Below are 19608 nucleotides of genomic sequence, written 5' to 3'. Positions count from 1 at the left end.
ACCAAAGAGATGCCGTCCCTCAACAGTAAGTGAATAATAAGGGATTATTTTAATGTACCCTCTACATCCCAATCATGTAGTAAAGCACTGGACAGACATGCAAGTATAGAATAGAAAATAAGAGAATAAAAAAGAAAAAAAATTGAATAGAATAAAATAGAAAGAATAGAGCTGTCTTCTGAAATTCAGATTTCAAATAGAATAAATTCGAATGCCAATTCAATTTTTCAGAATTCAGTCGAACTGAGTTTAGTTTGGACGAATTTGGAAATTTTGAATCGAATTCGTAAACTAATTAACAAACTCCAAAAACAAATTAAACAAATTGACCTAACCACTTGCTAATAGACATGTGCGGTTCGTTTCGTTCCGAATAAATATTCGGACACATTTTTCATATTCTGAGATTATTTTTTTATTTTATTTCAGGTACTAATAAAGGGCCGTCAATTTACGCAGCGCTTTACATGTACATTGTACATTCACATCAGTCCCTGCCCTCAAGGAGCTTACAATCTAAGGTCCCTAACTCACATTCATACATACACATGTAGCACCCTCCTAGGTAGGTGCTAGGCAAAGCATAATGTGGCCCTGTTCTGCTTATCAGGAGGGTCTGTTCTGTTAGTTAGCCTGTCACATGCTTCCAGGTGTGACCTGTTGAGTCTGGGGAGTCTCCCCACTGTATCCAATGAGGGACCTTGTTGGACAGCGGAGGAAACCTAGCCAATAGCACACCAGGGTTTATAACTTTCCCAGTGGGTGGGCATTGCTGCAATGCATCCTGGGATTGGTAATAAATCCGGAGGGAGCATGTGACAGGGTGTCTTTGGGCGGGAAGCCAGGTCCCAGGAGGAGGGTTGACGGCTGTCTCTCCTCCTGTTGCTGAGGAAGGTGGTCCAGGCATTCGGCCATGGATCAGGGGTTGAGCTGTGCTGCAAAAGGATCCAGTGTGTGCTGACCAAGTGGAGCTGCTGGGCAGAATACTTCTGGAAAAACAGTGTTGTGAGTACTCAAGCATCTGCCCAGGGGTCTGCCAGGGGTCAAGGGGATCCAGAAGCCAGCTAACCCAGAGTGATACAGTAAAGGGGGTGCCAAGTTGTTAAACCCTGAAGATTAGAGCGTAAAGGGGGCGCCAGGAAGGGCCCTGAAGTTGCTCAGCAGTGCAGTCTACTATAAAGGTCAGTTACATCAGTAAAGGAGTGCTTTAGGAAGCCAAAGGGACTCTTTCACCGTCAAAGGCAAAGTAAAGTAAGCGGCCTAGCTGTGACTAGCTCAAACAGCGTTAACCAGCGTCAGTCATTGTTTTCTATATCGTCCCAGCATATTGTGCATAGTTCAGTTTAATTGGAGTATTCCACTCATCCCTTCTCCTATCCAAGTTCCTTATAAACCATAAAAAACAAAGAAACTGGACTGGTCCTTGTCTGAGGGAAAAAAAACACTTGGAAACATGTCACAATGGTCTACTGTTGCTAATGGTAACCCAGGGGAACCCACACACAGCAGCTACCAAGTGCTGTATTTTGGCCTAGGCCAACAAGGCCCAGGCCTAGGGTGGCACTTTGCAGGGGGGGTGGCAAAAAAGCCCTCCCCTGCCTCCACCTGAGACTCTATTGGCCACTGGTTGCTAGAGCCGCCTGGCACCTAGCAACCAGTGACGTCATGGCCGTGACTCGCTGGCCCTGCCACTAATTCAAAGTGAAGGAGGATTCAACTTCCTCCCCAATCTCTCTCTCTCCTCCCCCCCTCTCTCTCGCCTCCCCCCTCTCTCCCCCTTCTCTCTCCCCCCTTCTTTCTCTCTCTCCGTTTCTCTCACTCTCCTCCCCCCTCTCCCTCCCCCTTCTTTCCCCCCCATATTTCTCTCTCTCTCTCTCTCTCACTGGTTTCTAGGTGCCGCCTGGCACCTAGCAACCAGTGACGTCATGGCCGTGACTCCCTGGCCCTGCCACTAATTCAAAGTGAAGGAGGATTTAACTTCCTCCCCAATCTCTCTCTCTCCTCCCCCCCTCTCTCTCTCCTCCCCCCTCTCTCTCTCTCTCCGTTTCTCTCACTCTCCTCCCCCCTCTCCTTCCCTCTTCTTTTCCCCCTTCTCTCTCCTCCCCCTTCTCTCTCTCCCCCCTCCTCTCTCCGCGTCTCTCTCACCCTTCACCCCCCTCTCTCTCCTCCCCCCTCCTCTCTCCCACCCCCTCTCTCCCCCCTTCTCTCTCTCCCCCTTCTCTCTCTCTCTCCTCCCCTCTTCTCTTTCTCTCCCCCCTCTCTCTCACCCTCCTCCCCCCCTCTCACTCCCCCCTCTCTCCCACCCCCCTTTAATGAGATCTCAGGTGTTCATGTTGGGACTTGTAGTCCTTCAATTTTGGAGGGAGTCACATCCATTAAATAAGAGGGGGAGGGGGGGGGGCGCCCAATTTTAGTCTTGCCTAGGGCAGCACAAAACCAAAATACACCACTGAGTAATGCTACACACATACTAGGGCCAATTTACACAAGAGCCAATTAGCCTGCCAGCATGTCTTTGCAGATCCAGATATATCCAAATACCCAAATTGCAGTATAAACTAAGTTTATTGAATGCTCCAAAAACCGAAACAAAATTCATCCAAATTTCGGAAATTCTAATTGAAATTCGAATCGGATTTTACACGCAACTGTAAACCTATTTCTGAAATCAAACACTGTGTGAGGACCATTTCAAAATAATGCTGTTTTTTGTTAAGTCAGAAATTATTGAAAGAGTCATTGTAATCATTTGATGAAGATTTTTCTTTTGTTTGTTCACTTTGCTGCATTCAAATGGAAAAAAAAAATCGAAAGTTATTGATTGGAATGTTTTGAAACTGTAAATTTGAAGAAGATTAGAAAAAGGCAAAAAAAACGAATTCAAATTCGAATTCTGAAAGAATCAACCAAATTTAACGAAACGAAATATCTAGATTAACGAATCTAAACGAAAAACTATTTTTTCTCGTCATGCACATGTCTACTTGCTAATCCGGGCTTTTTTCTGACATTTGTTGTTTACAAGTAAAAATCTGTATTTTTTGCAAGAAAATCACTTAAAACCCCCAAACGTTATTTATTTATTGCTTTTAGCAGAGACTCTGGAGAATAAAATGGCGGTCATATTTTTTGTCACCCTGTATTTGCGCAGCGGTCTTTCAAACGCAATTTTAATGAATTTAAAGAAAAACATTAACCACTTGCAGACCGCCTGTTGCAGATATACTGCGGCAGGCTGGCTCGGCGGCCCGCCCCCATTCGCCAGCGGGGAAGCCAATCCACGGGGGCCGGCGGCCGCGATTGCCACCTGGCCCCCGTGATCGCCCACACAGCAGACCGTTGTTCTCTCAGCAATCAATGCAGCAGAGCTCCTGGGATTCTCCTATTTAGGAACACAGGTCTCTGTGTTGATTCCACAAGTCCATCCCCCACAGTTAAAAAAACACCCCCTAGGCTCACACTTAACACTTTGATCGCCCCTGGGTTAATTCCTTCCCTGCCAGTATCATTAGTACAGTGACAGTGCATATTTTTAGCACTGATTACTGTAATAATGTCACTGGTCCCCCCAAAAGTGTAAAAAATGTCAGTTAGGGGTCCGATCTGTCCGCCGCAATGTTGCAGTCCCGCTAAAAATGTGCTGATCGCCGCCATTACTAGTAAAAACAACAAGATAAATAAAAATGACATAAATCTTTCCCCTAGTTTGTAGACGCGATAACGTTTCTGCAAACCAATCAAAATACATTTATTGGGATTTTTTTTAACAAAAATATGTTGCAGAATACAAATTGGCCTAAAATGAAGAAAAAATTGGATTTTTACATATTTTTTTGGGGGGGGGAATGTTATATAGCAAAATGTGAAAAATACTGTTTTTCACATTCTGGGGCACTATTCCTCCAGTGAGAAGATGGGGGTCGAAGTTGAGGGAAGAGTTCTATACTGGGAGGTGGAGAGGAGCTTTGTAGTAGTGTTTCTTCCAGTGACAACTTTCTTCGTTTAGTGACACCACCTACGCAGGGGCATTTCTTTTTTTCAGTGACACCACTAACCCAGGGACCTTTGCTACAAATTTGTGCACCTACTTTAAAATTTGTATGGTATTTCATTGCATGCCCCAAAAAAAACATTTAGGGGCTCACTACTATTGGCCTCGGTCCCTTACTTTACCCAACAGGGGGGGGGGGGGGTTGCAGTTTCCTATCTTTGCCCTGGGCACCGGATGACCTTGTCCCACCATGGTGGTCGCAGTATTTTTTTATCAAGGCGCAGGTATATTAGAGGAATAAGATACCACAGTGAATTGGTTGTCTTTTATGGTGCTGTTTTGATGGATAGTTTGTTATCATACCATAGATAGGCTACATGGCCAATTTTATGTTGTGTAGAAGAGTTCTTCTTTAAGGCGGGGAACGTGTCAGAAGAAATAAGTGTAAAAGACGGCGGTTTGGGACTCGGTGATCGGAATGAGGGGGGGGGGGACAGTAACGGCTCCCAGCTTTGCCTCCTCTCACATCATTAGAAGCGGCTTGTTAACACTGCTGTCTCCCGGAGCTGTGCAGTGAAACGTGCGCACATCTGAGCCCTGCATCGCTCCGCAGCGTCCGTCTCCGCTCTGAAAACATGTTGCTTCTCACTAGAAAAAATAATCTTTTTTTTTTTTTTGTTTTTGTTTCATGGGCCCAAACCCCGTCTCCGGATTTCCTTTTAGCTCAGCCATTCCCTGAAGTTGAGGGCGATTTGCTGCGGCGTTCTACTTTTACACAAAACGATAGCAGGCCGCACTAGGCGCAACGTTTTATTTTTTGCAAGCGTAGATCCACTTTAAAATGCAGTAAGATCTCACTTCCGTGACTGTGCCGACGGCGGCTGTCAGAATCTACACAGAAGCGTCATCGCACCAGATTTCTGCTAGTAAGGGGAGGAGGGGAGGGGGGGGGCTGAGGCCGGCCTCCAGGGGCAAACCGAGGGTACAAGACTGCGAGAATACAAGTCTGCAGCTTTATAGCTGAACATAGAAGGAAGGAGGTTCCAGCAGAGAAGAGCTTTGTACACATTCATATCGTTTTCACCATTTCCCAAATGTCTGAACAAACCTTTCTGCAGATAAACTATGAAGCCGTGGACTTTACTGCCGGGGGCCGGCGCTGTAAGACTGGAGTGGTTTTGGAGCACTGGCTCCTGGCACAGGTCACTATACAGGATAGATAGGGGGTCATTAGTTTAGGACTAAGGGGTTAGCTTAGTATTAGCTTTGGGGGTTAAATCAGCCTTTATCAACCTTTTTATCCCAAAATTAGTAGGAACATTGTAGCTTACACTGAAGCAGTGGTCTCCAAACTGAGCCCTTTGCTTTATTCCTCCCACTAACACCAATGATGGGGCACTATTCTTCCCACTAACACCAATGATGGGGCACTATTCCTCCCACTGACACCAATGATGGGGCACTATTCCTCCCACTGAAACCAATGATGGGGCACTATTCCTCCCACTGACACCAATGATGGGACACTATTCCTCCCACTGACACCAATGATGGGGCACTATTCCTCCCACTGACACCAATCATGGGGCACTATTCCTCCCACTGACACCAATGAAGGGGCACTATTCCTCCCACTGACACCAATGAAAGGGCACTATTCCTCCCACTGATACCAATGAAGGGGCACTATTCCTCCCACTGACACCAATTAAGGGGCACTATTCCTCCAACTGATACCAATGAAGGGGCACTATTCCTCCCACTGATACCAATGAAGGGGCACTATACCTCCCACTGACACCAATGAAGGGGCAATACTCCTCCCATTGACACCAATGATGGGGCACTATTCCTCCCACTTATACCAATGATGGGACACTATTCCTCCCACTGATACCAATGATGGGACACTATTCCTCCCACTGATACCAATGATGGGGCACTATTCCTCCCACTGAAACCAATCATGGGGCACTATTCCTCCCACTGACACCAATGATGGGGCACTATTCCTACCACTGACACCAATCATGGGACACTATTCCTTCCACTGATACCAATGATGGGGCACTATTCCTCTCACTGACACCAATGATGGGACACTATTCCTCCCACTGATACCAATGATGGGACACTATTCCTCCCACTGATACCAATGATGGGACACTATTCCTCTCACTGACACCAATGATGGGGCACTATTCCTTCCACTGACACCAATGATGGGACACTATTCCTCCCACTGACACCAATGATGGGCCACTATTCCTCTAACTGTTACCAATGATGGGCCACTATTCCTTCAACTGATACCAATGATGGGCCACTATTCCTCCCACTGATACCAATGATGGGGCACTATTCTTCCCACTGACACCAATGATGGGGCACTATTCCTCCAAATGACACCAATGAAGGGGCACTATTCGTCCCACTGACACCAATGATGGGGCACTATTCCTCCAACTGATACTAATGATGGGGCACTATTCCCCCCACTGACACTAATGATGGGGCACTATTCCCCCCACTGACACTAATGATGGGGCACTATTCCCCCCACTGACACTAATGATGGGGCACTATTCCCCCCACTGACACTAATGATGGGGTACTATTCCTCCCACTGACACTAATGATGGGGCACTTTTCCCCCCACTGATATTAATGATGGGGTAATATTCCCTCTCCCACTGAAACGAGGCGCTTTGTCATTTTTTTACTCCAACTGACCACCAAGCCTGCGGCATTGTTTACTCCCAATAATGCCAGGACATTTTCTACTCCCACTAGTCACAGTCTGCCCCCCCTGAAGTCTGAAGGACCATAAACTAGCCCCTTGTTTAGAAAGTTTGGAGATTCCTGCATTAGAGGTTAGCGGGAAGAATGTGTCCCTTACAGTGGTGATTAGAATGCCATTCCTACCTACAGCTAAAAATATGAGGGTAATGTAGCTGGCTCTACTAAGACCATTGGCCCCAGAACATTGCGGGCACCATCACAAGGAAGGTCAGTCAGCCACACATGGAGGAACCCCCAGCATTAGCTGGAGGAAGCTTAGGGTTCCATGGAACCTTGAATGAGAATGGTGGGCTTTAATGCTTAAGGAATTAGGAGTGAAGGGCTTACTGTAGGGGCTGGGTTATGTGTAAGGGCTTTATGAGGGTTAGGTATTGAGCGCTCAATTTAGGGGCTGGGTTGCAATACCATTAAAGAAGAGTTGGGTGTGAGTAATTATTTTAGAGGTAGGGTTAGGTGTTAAGGGCTCATTCTTGGGTTGGGTTTAGGGTTGCCATCTCATCCCTTTTAAACCCGAACATATATGAATTACACAGGTTCTGAGGCAAATTCATTGCAGATAAGGCACCAAGTGAGTTTAATTACCACCTTAATCAGCCACAGAACCTGTGTAATTAATATGTGTTTGGTTTTAAAGGGATAAGGTGGCAACCCTGGTTGGGTTACATGTCATGGTGGATGGAGGATAGGAAAAAAATGGTTAATTTTAGGGGTTAAGTAAAGTGTTAGGATTAGAAGAGGGTTAGGTGCTATGGACTAATTTTTGGGAGTTGGGTTAAGTTTTAGGATTAGAAGAGGATGCTGTGTTAAATACTTATTTTAGAGGTTGGGTTAAGTGTTACAGTAGATGTGGGCTAGGTGTTAACGGCTCATTTTTGGGTTCAGGTTCAGGGTTACAGAAGATTTGGGTTAGGTATTAACAGTTAATTTTGGGGTTTGCAAATAATGGGTATTAGCGTTGCGCTGCCCTTAAAGTGCTAAAGAACTATGGTACCTTAAATTGCAAGGTCATATGAAAATGTGTGGTGCACTAAATATATGGTACCTTAATCAATATAATGCAAAGTCATATAAAAATAATTCATAATCAACATATTAACTAACATAAAGTGCAAAAAACATTTACAAAGTGCAAAAGTGCAATCACCAATAAAAATATATGAAAAAAATCAATCGATGAGATCAAATAAGTGTAAAAATGTTCTTAATGAATCAGGTGTATCCCTTCACCAGTGTTGGTAACTCTTATATGGTGCTCTTCTTCATCTTTCATGCCGCCACTTTGCTCTCTAACTTCTCACCTCAATATAACTTGAAATAAGTAGTATATAGTATCAACACATCCTTGAGGTAGCCATAATCCTTTTACGCCAATAGGTGTCCTCAGCGCATTTATTTCCAATACTGTATCGGCCCTATTGCTGGCTGGTGCTCTCAGGGGCCGCTCGAATCACTTGTCATCATGTATTAGTGGATAAGGAAACAAAAGGATACTCTCATAGTGTAATAATGTAAAAAGATTTATTCAACAAATGCAGCAAAACGCTCACAGTTGAAGGTAAAAACATCCAGGGATCGCTCAAAAGCATCTTGCTCGTAGTGGTAACAACGTCACTTCTGGTAACCTCCGTCTACGCCCTTTGCGTTACGTCACAATCATGTAACTTCTTCAGGGCATCCCCTGAAGAAGTCACATGATCGTGACGTAAGGAATAGGGCATAGACCGAGGTTACCAGATGTAACGTTGTTACCGCTATGAGCTTCCCCTGACGAAGTTACGTGATCGTGACTTAATGCATAGGGTGTAGACAGAAGTTACCAGAAGTGACGTTGTTACCTCTACGAGCAACCCCTGAAGAAGTCATGTGATTGTGATGTAACGCGTAGGGCGTAGACGGAGGCTACCAGAAGTGACGTTATTACCGTTACGAGCATCCTCTGAAGAAGTCACATGATCGTGACGTAACGCGTAGGGCGTAGACGGAGGTTAACGGAAGTGACGTTGTTACCGCTACGAGCACCCCCTGAAAAAGTCACATGATCGTGACCTAACGCGTAGGGCGTAGACGGAGGTTAACGGAAGTGACATTGTTACCGCTACGAGCATCCCCTGAAGAAGTCACGTGATCGTGACCTAACGCGTAGGGCGTAGACGGAGGTTAACGGAAGTGACATTGTTACCGCTACGAGCAGATCGCTTGTGAGCGACCACCGCATGTTTTTACGTTCAACTGTGAAGGTATGCGCCCCCCCCGCCTAGCTACCTCTGTAATTGTACATGTTTGGAGCCTGTCAACAAGTCCCGCCCAATGATTCACAGCTGGGACCTGCTGATCGGCTGTGTCCAATCACAGCCCAGAGCTCTGTGTTGGTAAGCAACACAGAGCTCTGTGCAGAGGGAGCAAGCTGTCAGTTTCTCATCCCTACAAAGCAAAGCAGGGATGAGAAATAGAGATCTTTAGTAAAAAGCAGCACACATTACAAACTAGTTAGGTACACATTTAACCCCTTGATCGCCCCAGATGTTAACCCCTTCCCAGCCAGTGTCATTAGTAAATTAAAATTGGACTGATCACTTGATTAATGTCAGTGACAGTTAATCAGTTTCCTCAGTGTCAGACTGACCATCTCAATCCTGTTAGAAGTCGCTGGTCACCGCCATTAGTGGAATAAAAAAATAAATTTAAAAAAATTCTAGTATATATACCATAGTTTGTAGACGCTATAACTTTTACACAAACCAGCAGAATACACATTTGCCAAAATTTATGAAGAAATTCATTTTTTTTTTTTTTCATTTTATGTTATATTGTTTTATAGCCGAAAGTGAAAAATATTGTTTTGTTTTTTTTTTTTTGGTGTTTTTTCATTTATATTGCAAAAGATAAAAAAAAAACAAAGCATGCAGTGATAAAGTGAATCTTTCCCAATGGGGAGATAAGGGGCCTGCCATTGCTATTATTGATAGGTGCCTGGCTGTTATGCCAAGGGTTCTTGGGAGGACAGAGATCCCACTGTGAGGGTCCCTAAGAGCTAAATCAAGCCAAAGGGTAACAACACATGTTTTCCCAAAACTGATTTTATAATATTAAACACCCGGTCACAGAAATTGTCCAAATTTATTTAGAAAACTAGGTTTTTCATCACTTCTGAAGAGTTGTTTCCAATCATTATTCAATGTGCCGGGTAATGTATAGCTTGGCTGGAGGCTGGCTGGATCATTACAGGGGGGTTCTAAAGAGAACCGGTTATGTGGGGTAATCTGGCTGTTCAGCTGCCTTGCACTGAGTAGGACTTTATTAATGGCTCTGTCTGTAAGCCTTCTCTACCTGTCTATGAAGGCGGCAGAGATCAGACAATGGCGGTGTCAGGGGGATACTCCCAGAGGCATTATGGGAATGTAATTCATGGAGAGACAATTGTGTTGTCATGGAGGAAGCATGTAGCAGTCAGAAAGGGCCCCGGGAGTAAAGGTGGGGGGGTTCTATGGATAGGAAATACCTTCTTACCAGTCATTTCTGTCAGCCCTGATCCATGTAATTACCCCCCTTCCCCTATCTTCTCTCATCTATCTCATATCTATCTACCTATCTATCCATCTATGTATGCTTCTATCTATTTCTCTTTCTATGTATACACATATCTATCTACTGTATGTATACAAGTATGCATGTATCTATATATACAGTATGTGTATCCATTTATGTATCTACCTATGAGTCTATGTATTAATCTATGTATGCTTCTATCTATCTATCTATCTATCTATCTATCTATCTATCTATCTATCTATCTATCTATCTATCTATCTATCTATCTATCTATCTATCTATCTATCTATCCATCTGTCCATCCATCCGTCTGTCTATCCATCCGTCTGTCTATCCATCCGTCTGTCTATCCATCCGTCCGTCTATCCATCCGTCCGCCTATCCATCTGTCCGTCTATCCATCTGTCCGTCTGTCCGTCTATCCGTCTGTCTATCCGTTTGCCGTCTATCCGTCCGTCTATCCGTCTGTCTATCTGTCTGTCCGTCTATCCGTCTATCTATCTATCTATCTATCTATCTATCTATCTATCTATCTATCTATCTATCTATCTATCTATCTATCTATCTATCTATCTATCTATCTATCTATCTATCTATCTATCTATCTATCTATCTATCCCTCCTCTCAAGGAAGATGAAGGCTTCAGCAGAATTCTGAGGAGATACAGATCTTGTTTTCTGTGTAGAGATAGTCAGGTGTCAGTCAGGTGTCAGTCAGATTTAGTTCAGGTGTCAGTTGGGTGTCAGTCGGGTGTCAGTCGGGTGTCAGTCAGATTTGGTTCAGGTGTCAGTTAGATTTGGTTTAGGTGTCAGTTGGGTGTCAGTCAGATTTGGTTCAGGTGTCAGTTGGGTGTCAGTCGGGTGTCAGTCAGATTTTGTTCAGGTGTCAGTTGGGTGTCAGTCGGGTGTCAGTCAGATTTTGTTCAGGTGTCAGTTGGGTGTCAGTCAGATTTGGTTTAAGTGTCAGTTGGGTGTAAGTCAGATTTTGTTTAGGTGTCAGTTGGGTGTCAGTCAGATTTTGTTCAGGTGTCAGTTGGGTGTCAGTCAGATTTGGTTTAGGTGTCAGTTGGGTGTCAGTCAGATTTTGTTCAGGTGTCAGTTGGGTGTCAGTCAGATTTGGTTTAGGTGTCAGTTGGGTGTCAGTTGGGTGTCAGTCAGATTTTGTTCAGGTGTCAGTTGGGTGTCAGTCAGATTTTGTTCAGGTGTCAGTTGGGTGTCAGTCAGATTTGGTTTAGGTGTAAGTTGGGTGTCAGTCAGATTTTGTTCAGGTGTCAGTTGGGTGTCAGTCAGATTTGGTTTAGGTGTCAGTTGGGTGTCAGTCAGATTTTGTTCAGGTGTCAGTTGGGTGTCAGTCAGATTTGGTTTAGGTGTAAGTTGGGTGTCAGTCAGATTTTGTTCAGGTGTCAGTTGGGTGTCAGTCAGATTTGGTTTAGGTGTCAGTTGGGTGTCAGTCAGATTTGGTTCAGGTGTCAGGCCATCACTGTGTATCTACAAACACTCCTCTGCTCTGTAATGTGTGAGAAGATCTGGGTCCCGGGGCACCAAGTGTCACATATGTGTTACCCAGGTTACCAATGGCGGGCACTTCGGGGAAGAAGATGAAGACGCAGAACATCGGATAAAATAAGAACAGCCAGAAATGTCTAAACCTCATCTTTTAGGCTCATGGAAGGAAGCCCTTAGGAGGCCATGAGATCCCCTCCTGCATCACTCAGTACATAGAGAAAAGCCGTCCTCATCTCTGTATCACATCTCTATAAGGTGCATTGAACCCAACAAGCACCAGTCCACCTGTTCATATGTGCACCATTCTGGCAATTGGCTCTCTGCTGAAGGGTCAATCAGGTGGAGCTCAGACCTGTACTGAGCAGAATTTGGTGGCTACCATGACTAAACTCAGTCTGAAAATGCTAGATGCCTGGCTGCCTTTGGCTTCAGTTTTTTTTTTTTGCATGGCTGACCTGGAACAAGCATGCAAGGCAGGATTCTTGACTTTACCTGCTGTGTACAAAACGTATTGTTTAAATATTGGATGGAGTGTGGAAGGGTTAGACCCTCTGCCAATCACATCTCTCAGATGATGGCTGTTACGACACCCCAAAGTATGAAAGGGGTTACAGTCGTCTAGGATAATCCACTCCCAAACACCCGGACAGCTATCGACCACTCCAATCCGCCATACATGAAGCACATCAATAATTCCCCCCCATGTACGAGACAAGGCTCTGTAGTGAGGTTTGATCGAGAGTAACTCTCTTCTCTTTTATTGCAAGAAACACAGCATTTATATATACTTTGAGAATACCACATGAACAATGACTGTGTAATTACAGCCAGGTGAGCTCATTAACATGCTTATCAATAGTTTCAGACTCTATTACAGACTTGTATAAAGTACTCGAAATTTCTACTTGAGTAAAAGTACAAGTGCTCGATCAAAAAATTACTTGAGTAGAAGTGGAAGTGCTCGCAGAAAAAGTTACTTAAGTAGAAGTACTAAAGTATTCAACATTTTTTTTACTTAAGTATTGCAAGTAGTTTTTTCAAAAAATTTGCTACTTAAGTACTAAAAGTAAAAAGTACCAGTAGTTTTGAAAAAAAAATTCTACTCAAGTACTGAAAGTAGAAGTACAAGTACTGTGTTATGTAGTTATTAAAGAAATAAGTCAAAAGTTTGAACATCATATTGTTTTTATTATTTCAAATGATTTATTCAAATGATTAACCTGTGTTTGTTAGTAGTTTCTTGATGCACTTTAAGCGCTGTAGCACCATTTATTTGTTTGTTTCATATTTTCTTTTTATTGGAAAGATTTGGTATAGCAGCTTTTATTATACACAGCCTTTATTTTCGTATGCGCTGATTTACAAATGACATTATACACATTTTTTTGAGCTTTATGCAACCTGCCATCTACTGTTCTGGCAGTGGTAATTTTTTTAAAAGTAACGAGTAACTATGCAGCACAAAAAAAAAAATACTTGAGTAGAAGTATCGAAATCATCGAAAAAATGTAGTGAAGTAAAAGTAGAAGTAGGAGAAAAAAATTCTACTCTAGGAAAGTACAGATACTGCATTTCGGTACTTAAGTACAGTACTTAAGTAGTTCTACTTCGTTACTATACATCTCTGCTCTATTAACATACTGTCCTATTTTAGACAAAAGCACTGAGTTAATCAGTAGACATTCTTTAGGAGGGGGCTGCTGGAAACAATCCCCCCCCTCCATCTGCAGCTAATACACATTGAATTTGCAGACATAGTGACAACCTCTTTAAAGGAATTTGGAGAGTAGCAGCTAAAACATAGGGGAACAAAGTCTTTTAAAGCCTGGTCCATAGTCCAAAGGCAGCAGGCGGGCAACCAGGCTCCTCCAATGCAATGGGGCAAGATTGGTCTCGTCACAATGGCATTTTAATTAATATAATAATAATATACAGTATTAGTATATATAGTTCAATAAACAATGGGATGGGGGGTGGAGGGCACTGACAGGACAGGCACAGATCTCTAGGGGAAAGGGGAGAAGTGGAACCCCATTATTCAAGATGGGGGTAATGGAGTACCCATCACCACGGGAAGTGGGTGAACTACTACTTGAGAGATCGTAGTATGACGGAGATAGGGCTGACACCACTCAAGTTTGATGGGAGTTGTAGTTCCATACTGACAGGAGAGACTCACTGTACAAGCAGAGGTCACATTGCAGGTGTATCAGCATTCCATGGACCACATGATGAGTCAGCCATGTTTTATTCTCTTTCTTCAGGTCTGTACAAAGGAAACTGCTTCCGAATTAATCACTTTCCTGAAGACAATGACTACGACCACGACAGCTCTGAGTACCTCCTACGTGAGTACGCAACTTTCATATCATCAGCCAATGAGTGTGCATCGGTGGCGTGTGGCGGGACCAGGAACAGGGGATTGTGGGAAGGAGTGCAGAGGGTTAGCCATGATGCTGGCCATCTTTTACTCCCTGCTCAAATAGGCATGGCTGGGGATAATCTATCTACAGTGAGGGGAAAAAGTATTTGATCCCCTGCTGATTTTGTACGTTTGCCCACTGACAAAGAAATGATCGGTCTATAATTTTATTGGTCGGTTTATTTTACCAGTGAAAGACAGAAGAACAACAAAAATATCCAGAAAAAAGCATTTCACAAAAGTTCTAAACTGATTTGCCTTTTAATGAGTGAAATAAGAATTTGATCCCTTCGCAAAACATGACTTAGTAGTTGGTGGGGAAACCCTTGTTGGCAATCACAGAGGTCAGACGTTTCTTGTAGTTGGCCACCAGGTTTGCACACATCACAATTTGTCTCACTCTTTGCAGATCTTCTCCAAGTCATTAAGGTTTGGAGGCTGACGTTTGGTAACTCGAACCTTCAGCTCCCTCCACATATTTTCTATGGGATTAAGGTCTGGAGACTGGCTAGGCCACTCCAGGACCTTAATGTTCTTCTTCTTGAGCCACTCCTTTGTTGCCTTGGCCGTGTGTTTTGGGTCATTGTCATGGTGGAATACCCATCCATGACCCTTTTTCAATGCCCTGGCTGAGGGAAGGAGGTTCTCACCCAAGATTTGATGGTACATGGCCCTGTCCATCGTCCCTTTGATGCGGTGAAGTTGTCCTGTCCCCTTAGCTGAAAAACACCCCCAAAGCATAATGTTTTCACCTCCATGTTTGATGGTTGGGTTGGTGTGCTTGAGGTCATAGGCAGCATTCCTCCTCCTCCAAACACGGCCAGTTGAGTTGATGCCAAAGAGCTCGATTTTGGTCTCCCCTGACCACAACACTTTCACCCAGTTCTCCTCTGAATCATTCAGATGTTCATTAGCAAACTTCAGACGATCCTGTACATGTGATTTCCTGAGCAGGAGGACCTTGCGGTCGCTGCAGGATTTCAGTCCTTCATATTGTAGTGTGTTGCTAAATGTTTCTTGGTGACTATGGTCCCAGCTGCCTTGAGATCATTGACAAGATTCTCCCGTGTAGTTCTGGGCTGATTCCTCACCGTTCTCATGATCATTGAAACTCCACAAGGTGAGATCTTCCATGGAGCCCCAGACTGAGGGAGAGTGACCGTTATTTTGTGTTTCTTCCATTTGCGAATAATCGCACCAACTGTTGTCACCCTCTCACCAAGCTGCTTGGCGATGGTCTTGTAGTCCATTCCAGCCTTGTGTAGGTCTACAATCTTCTCCCTGACATCCTTGGACAGCTCTTTGGTCTTGGCCATGGTGGAGAGATTGGAATCTGATTGATTGCTTCTGTGGACAGGTGTCTTTTATACAGGTAACAAGCTGAAATTAGGAGCACTCCCTTTAAGAGATTCCTCCTAATCTCAGCTTGTTACCTGTATAGAAAACACCTGGGAGCCAGAAATCTTGCTGATTGATAGGGGATCAAATACTTTTTCACTCATTAAAATGCAAATCAATTTATAACTTTTTTGAAATGCGTTTTTCTGAATATTTTTGTTGTTATTTTGTCTCTGACACCTCCCTCTCCGCACACAGAGCGGAGACGGAGCTGTCATCCGCCTGCTTAGCAGGGGACCGATCGCAGTGGACAGTCCCGCCACAGTTATACATCGCTACTTGACGTTAAATACTGGGGTTATGGTAGCAGAGAGCTACCATAACCCCCGGTATTATTTTTACTGGGCGGGCGGTCCTCTTTCACGTAAAAGTGGCCCCAGCAGCGGATTCACCACGGGATCTCTTTTATGGGCAGCGGGAGAGGTGCCCCCATGGTCGTTTTCCCCACTTACCGGAGCCATCGGTAGCGGGGAAAGTGATCCATTTCTTTCCCTTCCTAGGCAGGAAGTCAAGTGAGGGCAAGCTGGCCCCTACTCCACTCTATGGCCTTGGAGGACCAGAGCGACGTCATACGTCGCTTCCTCCGAACGGCCTTAAAGGGCCCATTATTTTTCATGATGAAAGAAATGGCTTTTTTTTTGGGCTTTTTAGTGTAGATGTGAGATGTGAGGTCTTTTTGACCCCAGATCTCACGTTAAAGAGGACCTGTCCTGCCTATTTCTATTACAAGGGATGTTTACATTCCTTGTAATAGGAATAAAAGTGATCACATTTTTTTTTCTAAAGGGACAGTGTAAAAATAAAAAACAAAAGGTAAAATAAATAGGAACTCGGAGTTTGCGCGCAAAAACGAGCGCATCTGCAAGTCTTGCCCACATACTGTATGTAAACGGTGTTCAAACCACACATGTGAGGTATCACTGCGATCGTTAGAGCGGGAGCAATAATTGTAACTCTGTAACTCTAAACTAGTAACCTGTAGAAATTTTTAAAGTGTTGCCTACAGAGATTTTTTCGGTACCAAAGTTTATTGCCATTCCAGAAGCGTGCGCAATTTTGGAGCATGACATGTTAGGTATCTATTTACTCGGCGTAACATTATCTTTCATAATATAGAAAAAAATTGGGCTAAATTTACAGTTTATTTTTTTTTTTTTTTTAAATGCAGTGAAATTTATTTTTTCCAAAAAAATTGCGTTTGAAAGACCTCTGCGCAAATACCGCATGACAAATAATGTTGCAAGGACTGCCATTTAATTCTCCACAGTCTTCGCGCGTTTTTGAAGCATGACATGTTGGGTATCTATTTACTCGGCGTAACATCGTCTTTCACATTATAGAAAAATAAATTGGGCTTACTTTACTGCTTAGTATTTTTAAAGGCAGTGACATGTATTTTTCCCCAAAAAATTGCGTTTAAAGACTGCTGTGCAAATACCGTGTGACAAATAATATTGCAACGACCGCCGTTTTATTCTCCAGAGCCTTTGCGCAATTTTGAAGCATGGGTTGGGTATCTATTTACTCGGTGTAACATTATCTTTCACATTATAGAAAAAAATTGGGCTAACTTTACTGTTTAGTTTTTTTTAAAAATGCAGTGAAATGTGCTCTTTCCAAAATTATTGCGTTTGAAAGACTGCTGCGCAAATACCGCGTGACAAATAATATTGCAACGACCGCCGTTTTATTCTCCAGAGTCTTTGTGCATTTTTGAAGCATTACATGTTGGGTATCTATTTACTCGGCGTAACATTATCTTTCACATTATACTAAAAGATTGGGCTAACTTTACTGTTTAGTTTTTTTTAGAATGCAGTGAAATGTATTTTTGCCCCAAAAAATTGCGTTTGAAAAACCACTGCGCAAATACCGCGTGACAAAAGCAATTGCAAAAATTGCCATTTTATTCTCTAGAGTCTTTGCTTAAAAAATATATATAATGGTTGGGGGTTCTAAGTAATTTTCTAGCAAAAAATACTGATTTTTACCTTGTAAACAACAAATGTCAGAAATAGGCCTGGTCCTAAAGTGGTTAAAAAAAAACAAAAAAAAAAACAAAAAAAAAACCAAAAAAAAACAAAAACTTTCCAATCACTTTAACCTCCCTGGCGGTATGATTGTTTCGGATTTTAGGTGCTGAAAGCGGTACCATTATTTTGCATGTAATTCTTAAGAATGAGCAGCCCAAACCAACTATTTACATATGATTTTTTTTTACTGTGCGTTCTTCTTTATAACATCTCAGGTATGATAACGTTTGAAACACAAAATCATAAATTATAATATAATAAATAACTATAAATAAGTTAAAGTATGTATATATATATATATTGTATATATATATATATATATATATATATATATATACAGGGAGTGCAGAATTATTAGGCAAATGAGTATTTTGATGACACATCATCCTCTTTATGCATGTTGTCTTACTCCAAGCTGTATAGGCTCGAAAGCCTACTACCAATTAAGCATATTAGGTGATGTGCATCTCTGTAATGAGAAGGGGTGTGGTCTAATGACATCAACACCCTATATCAGGTGTGCATAATTATTAGGCAACTTCCTTTCCTTGGGCAAAATGGGTCAAAAGAAGGACTTGACAGGCTCAGAAAAGTCAAAAATAGTGAGATATCTTGCAGAGGGATGCAGCACTCTTAAAATTGCAAAGCTTCTGAAGCGTGATCATCGAACAATCAAGCATTTCATTCAAAATAGTCATTAGGGTCGCAAGAAGCGTGTGGAAAAACCAAGGCGCAAAATAACAGCCCATGAACTGAGAAAAGTCAAGCGTGCAGCTGCCAAGATGCCACTTGCCACCAGTTTGGCCATATTTCAGAGCTGCAACATCACTGGAGTGCCCAAAAGCACAAGGTGTGCAATACTCAGAGACATGGCCAAGGTAAGAAAGGCTGAAAGACGACCACCACTGAACAAGACACACAAGCTGAAACGTCAAGACTGGGCCAAGAAATATCTCAAGACTGATTTTTGAAAGGTTTTATGGACTGATGAAATGAGAGTGAGTCTTGATGGGCCAGATGGATGGGCCCGTGGCTGGATTGGTAAAGGGCAGAGAACTCCAGTCCGACTCAGACGCCAGCAAGGTGGAGGTGGAGTACTGGTTTGGGCTGGTATCATCAAAGATGAGCTTGTGGGGCCTTTTCGGGTTGAGGATGGAGTCAAGCTCAACTCCCAGTCCTACTGCCAGTTTCTGGAAGACACCTTCTTCAAGCAGTGGTACAGGAAGAAGTCTGCATCCTTCAAGAAAAACATGATTTTCATGCAGGACAATGCTCCATCACACGCGTCCAACTACTCCACAGCGTGGCTGGCAAGAAAGGGTATAAAAGAAGAAAAGCTAATGACATGGCCTCCTTGTTCACCTGATCTGAACCCCATTGAGAACCTGTGGTCCATCATCAAATGTGAGATTTACAAGGAGGGAAAACAGTACACCTCTCTGAACAGTGTCTGGGAGGCTGTGGTTGCTGCTGCACGCAATGTTGATGGTGAACAGATGAAAACACTGACAGAATCCATGGATGGCAGGCTTTTGAATGTCCTTGCAAAGAAAGGTGGCTATATTGGTCACTGATTTGTTTTTGTTTTGTTTTTGAATGTCAGAAATGTATATTTGTGAATGTTGAGATGTTATATTGGTTTCACTGGTAAAATAAATAATTGAAATGGGTATACTGTATATTTGATTTTTGTTAAGTTGCCTAATAATTATGCACAGTAATAGTCACCTGCACACACAGATATCCCCCTAAAATAGCTAAAACTAAAAACTACTTCCAAAAATAGTCAGCTTTGATATTAATGAGTTTTTTGGGTTCATTGAGAACATGGTTGTTGTTCAATAATAAAATGAATCCTCAAAAATACTAATTTGCCTAATAATTCTGCACTCCCTGTATATATATAT

At 43.1% G+C, this 19608-nt stretch overlaps 1 protein-coding gene across 1 annotated transcript in view; it reads left to right on the top strand.

Moving 5' to 3' along the window:
- CACNG4 (calcium voltage-gated channel auxiliary subunit gamma 4) overlaps positions 1-19608 on the top strand; it is an 89994-nt gene that overhangs the window by 36440 nt on the left and 33946 nt on the right. The window contains exon 2 of the mRNA XM_082272114.1: positions 14113-14196. Coding sequence (XP_082128240.1) covers positions 14113-14196 — 84 coding nt within the window. The remainder of the gene's footprint in view (positions 1-14112; positions 14197-19608) is intronic.

This window comes from Pelophylax lessonae (genome assembly GCF_965119305.1).
Source record: "Pelophylax lessonae genome assembly, chromosome: 11".
In the NCBI taxonomy this organism is placed as follows: domain Eukaryota; kingdom Metazoa; phylum Chordata; class Amphibia; order Anura; family Ranidae; genus Pelophylax; species Pelophylax lessonae.
The sequence above is the reverse complement of the archived record's forward strand: the minus strand, read 5'-3'. Positions and strand labels throughout refer to the sequence as shown.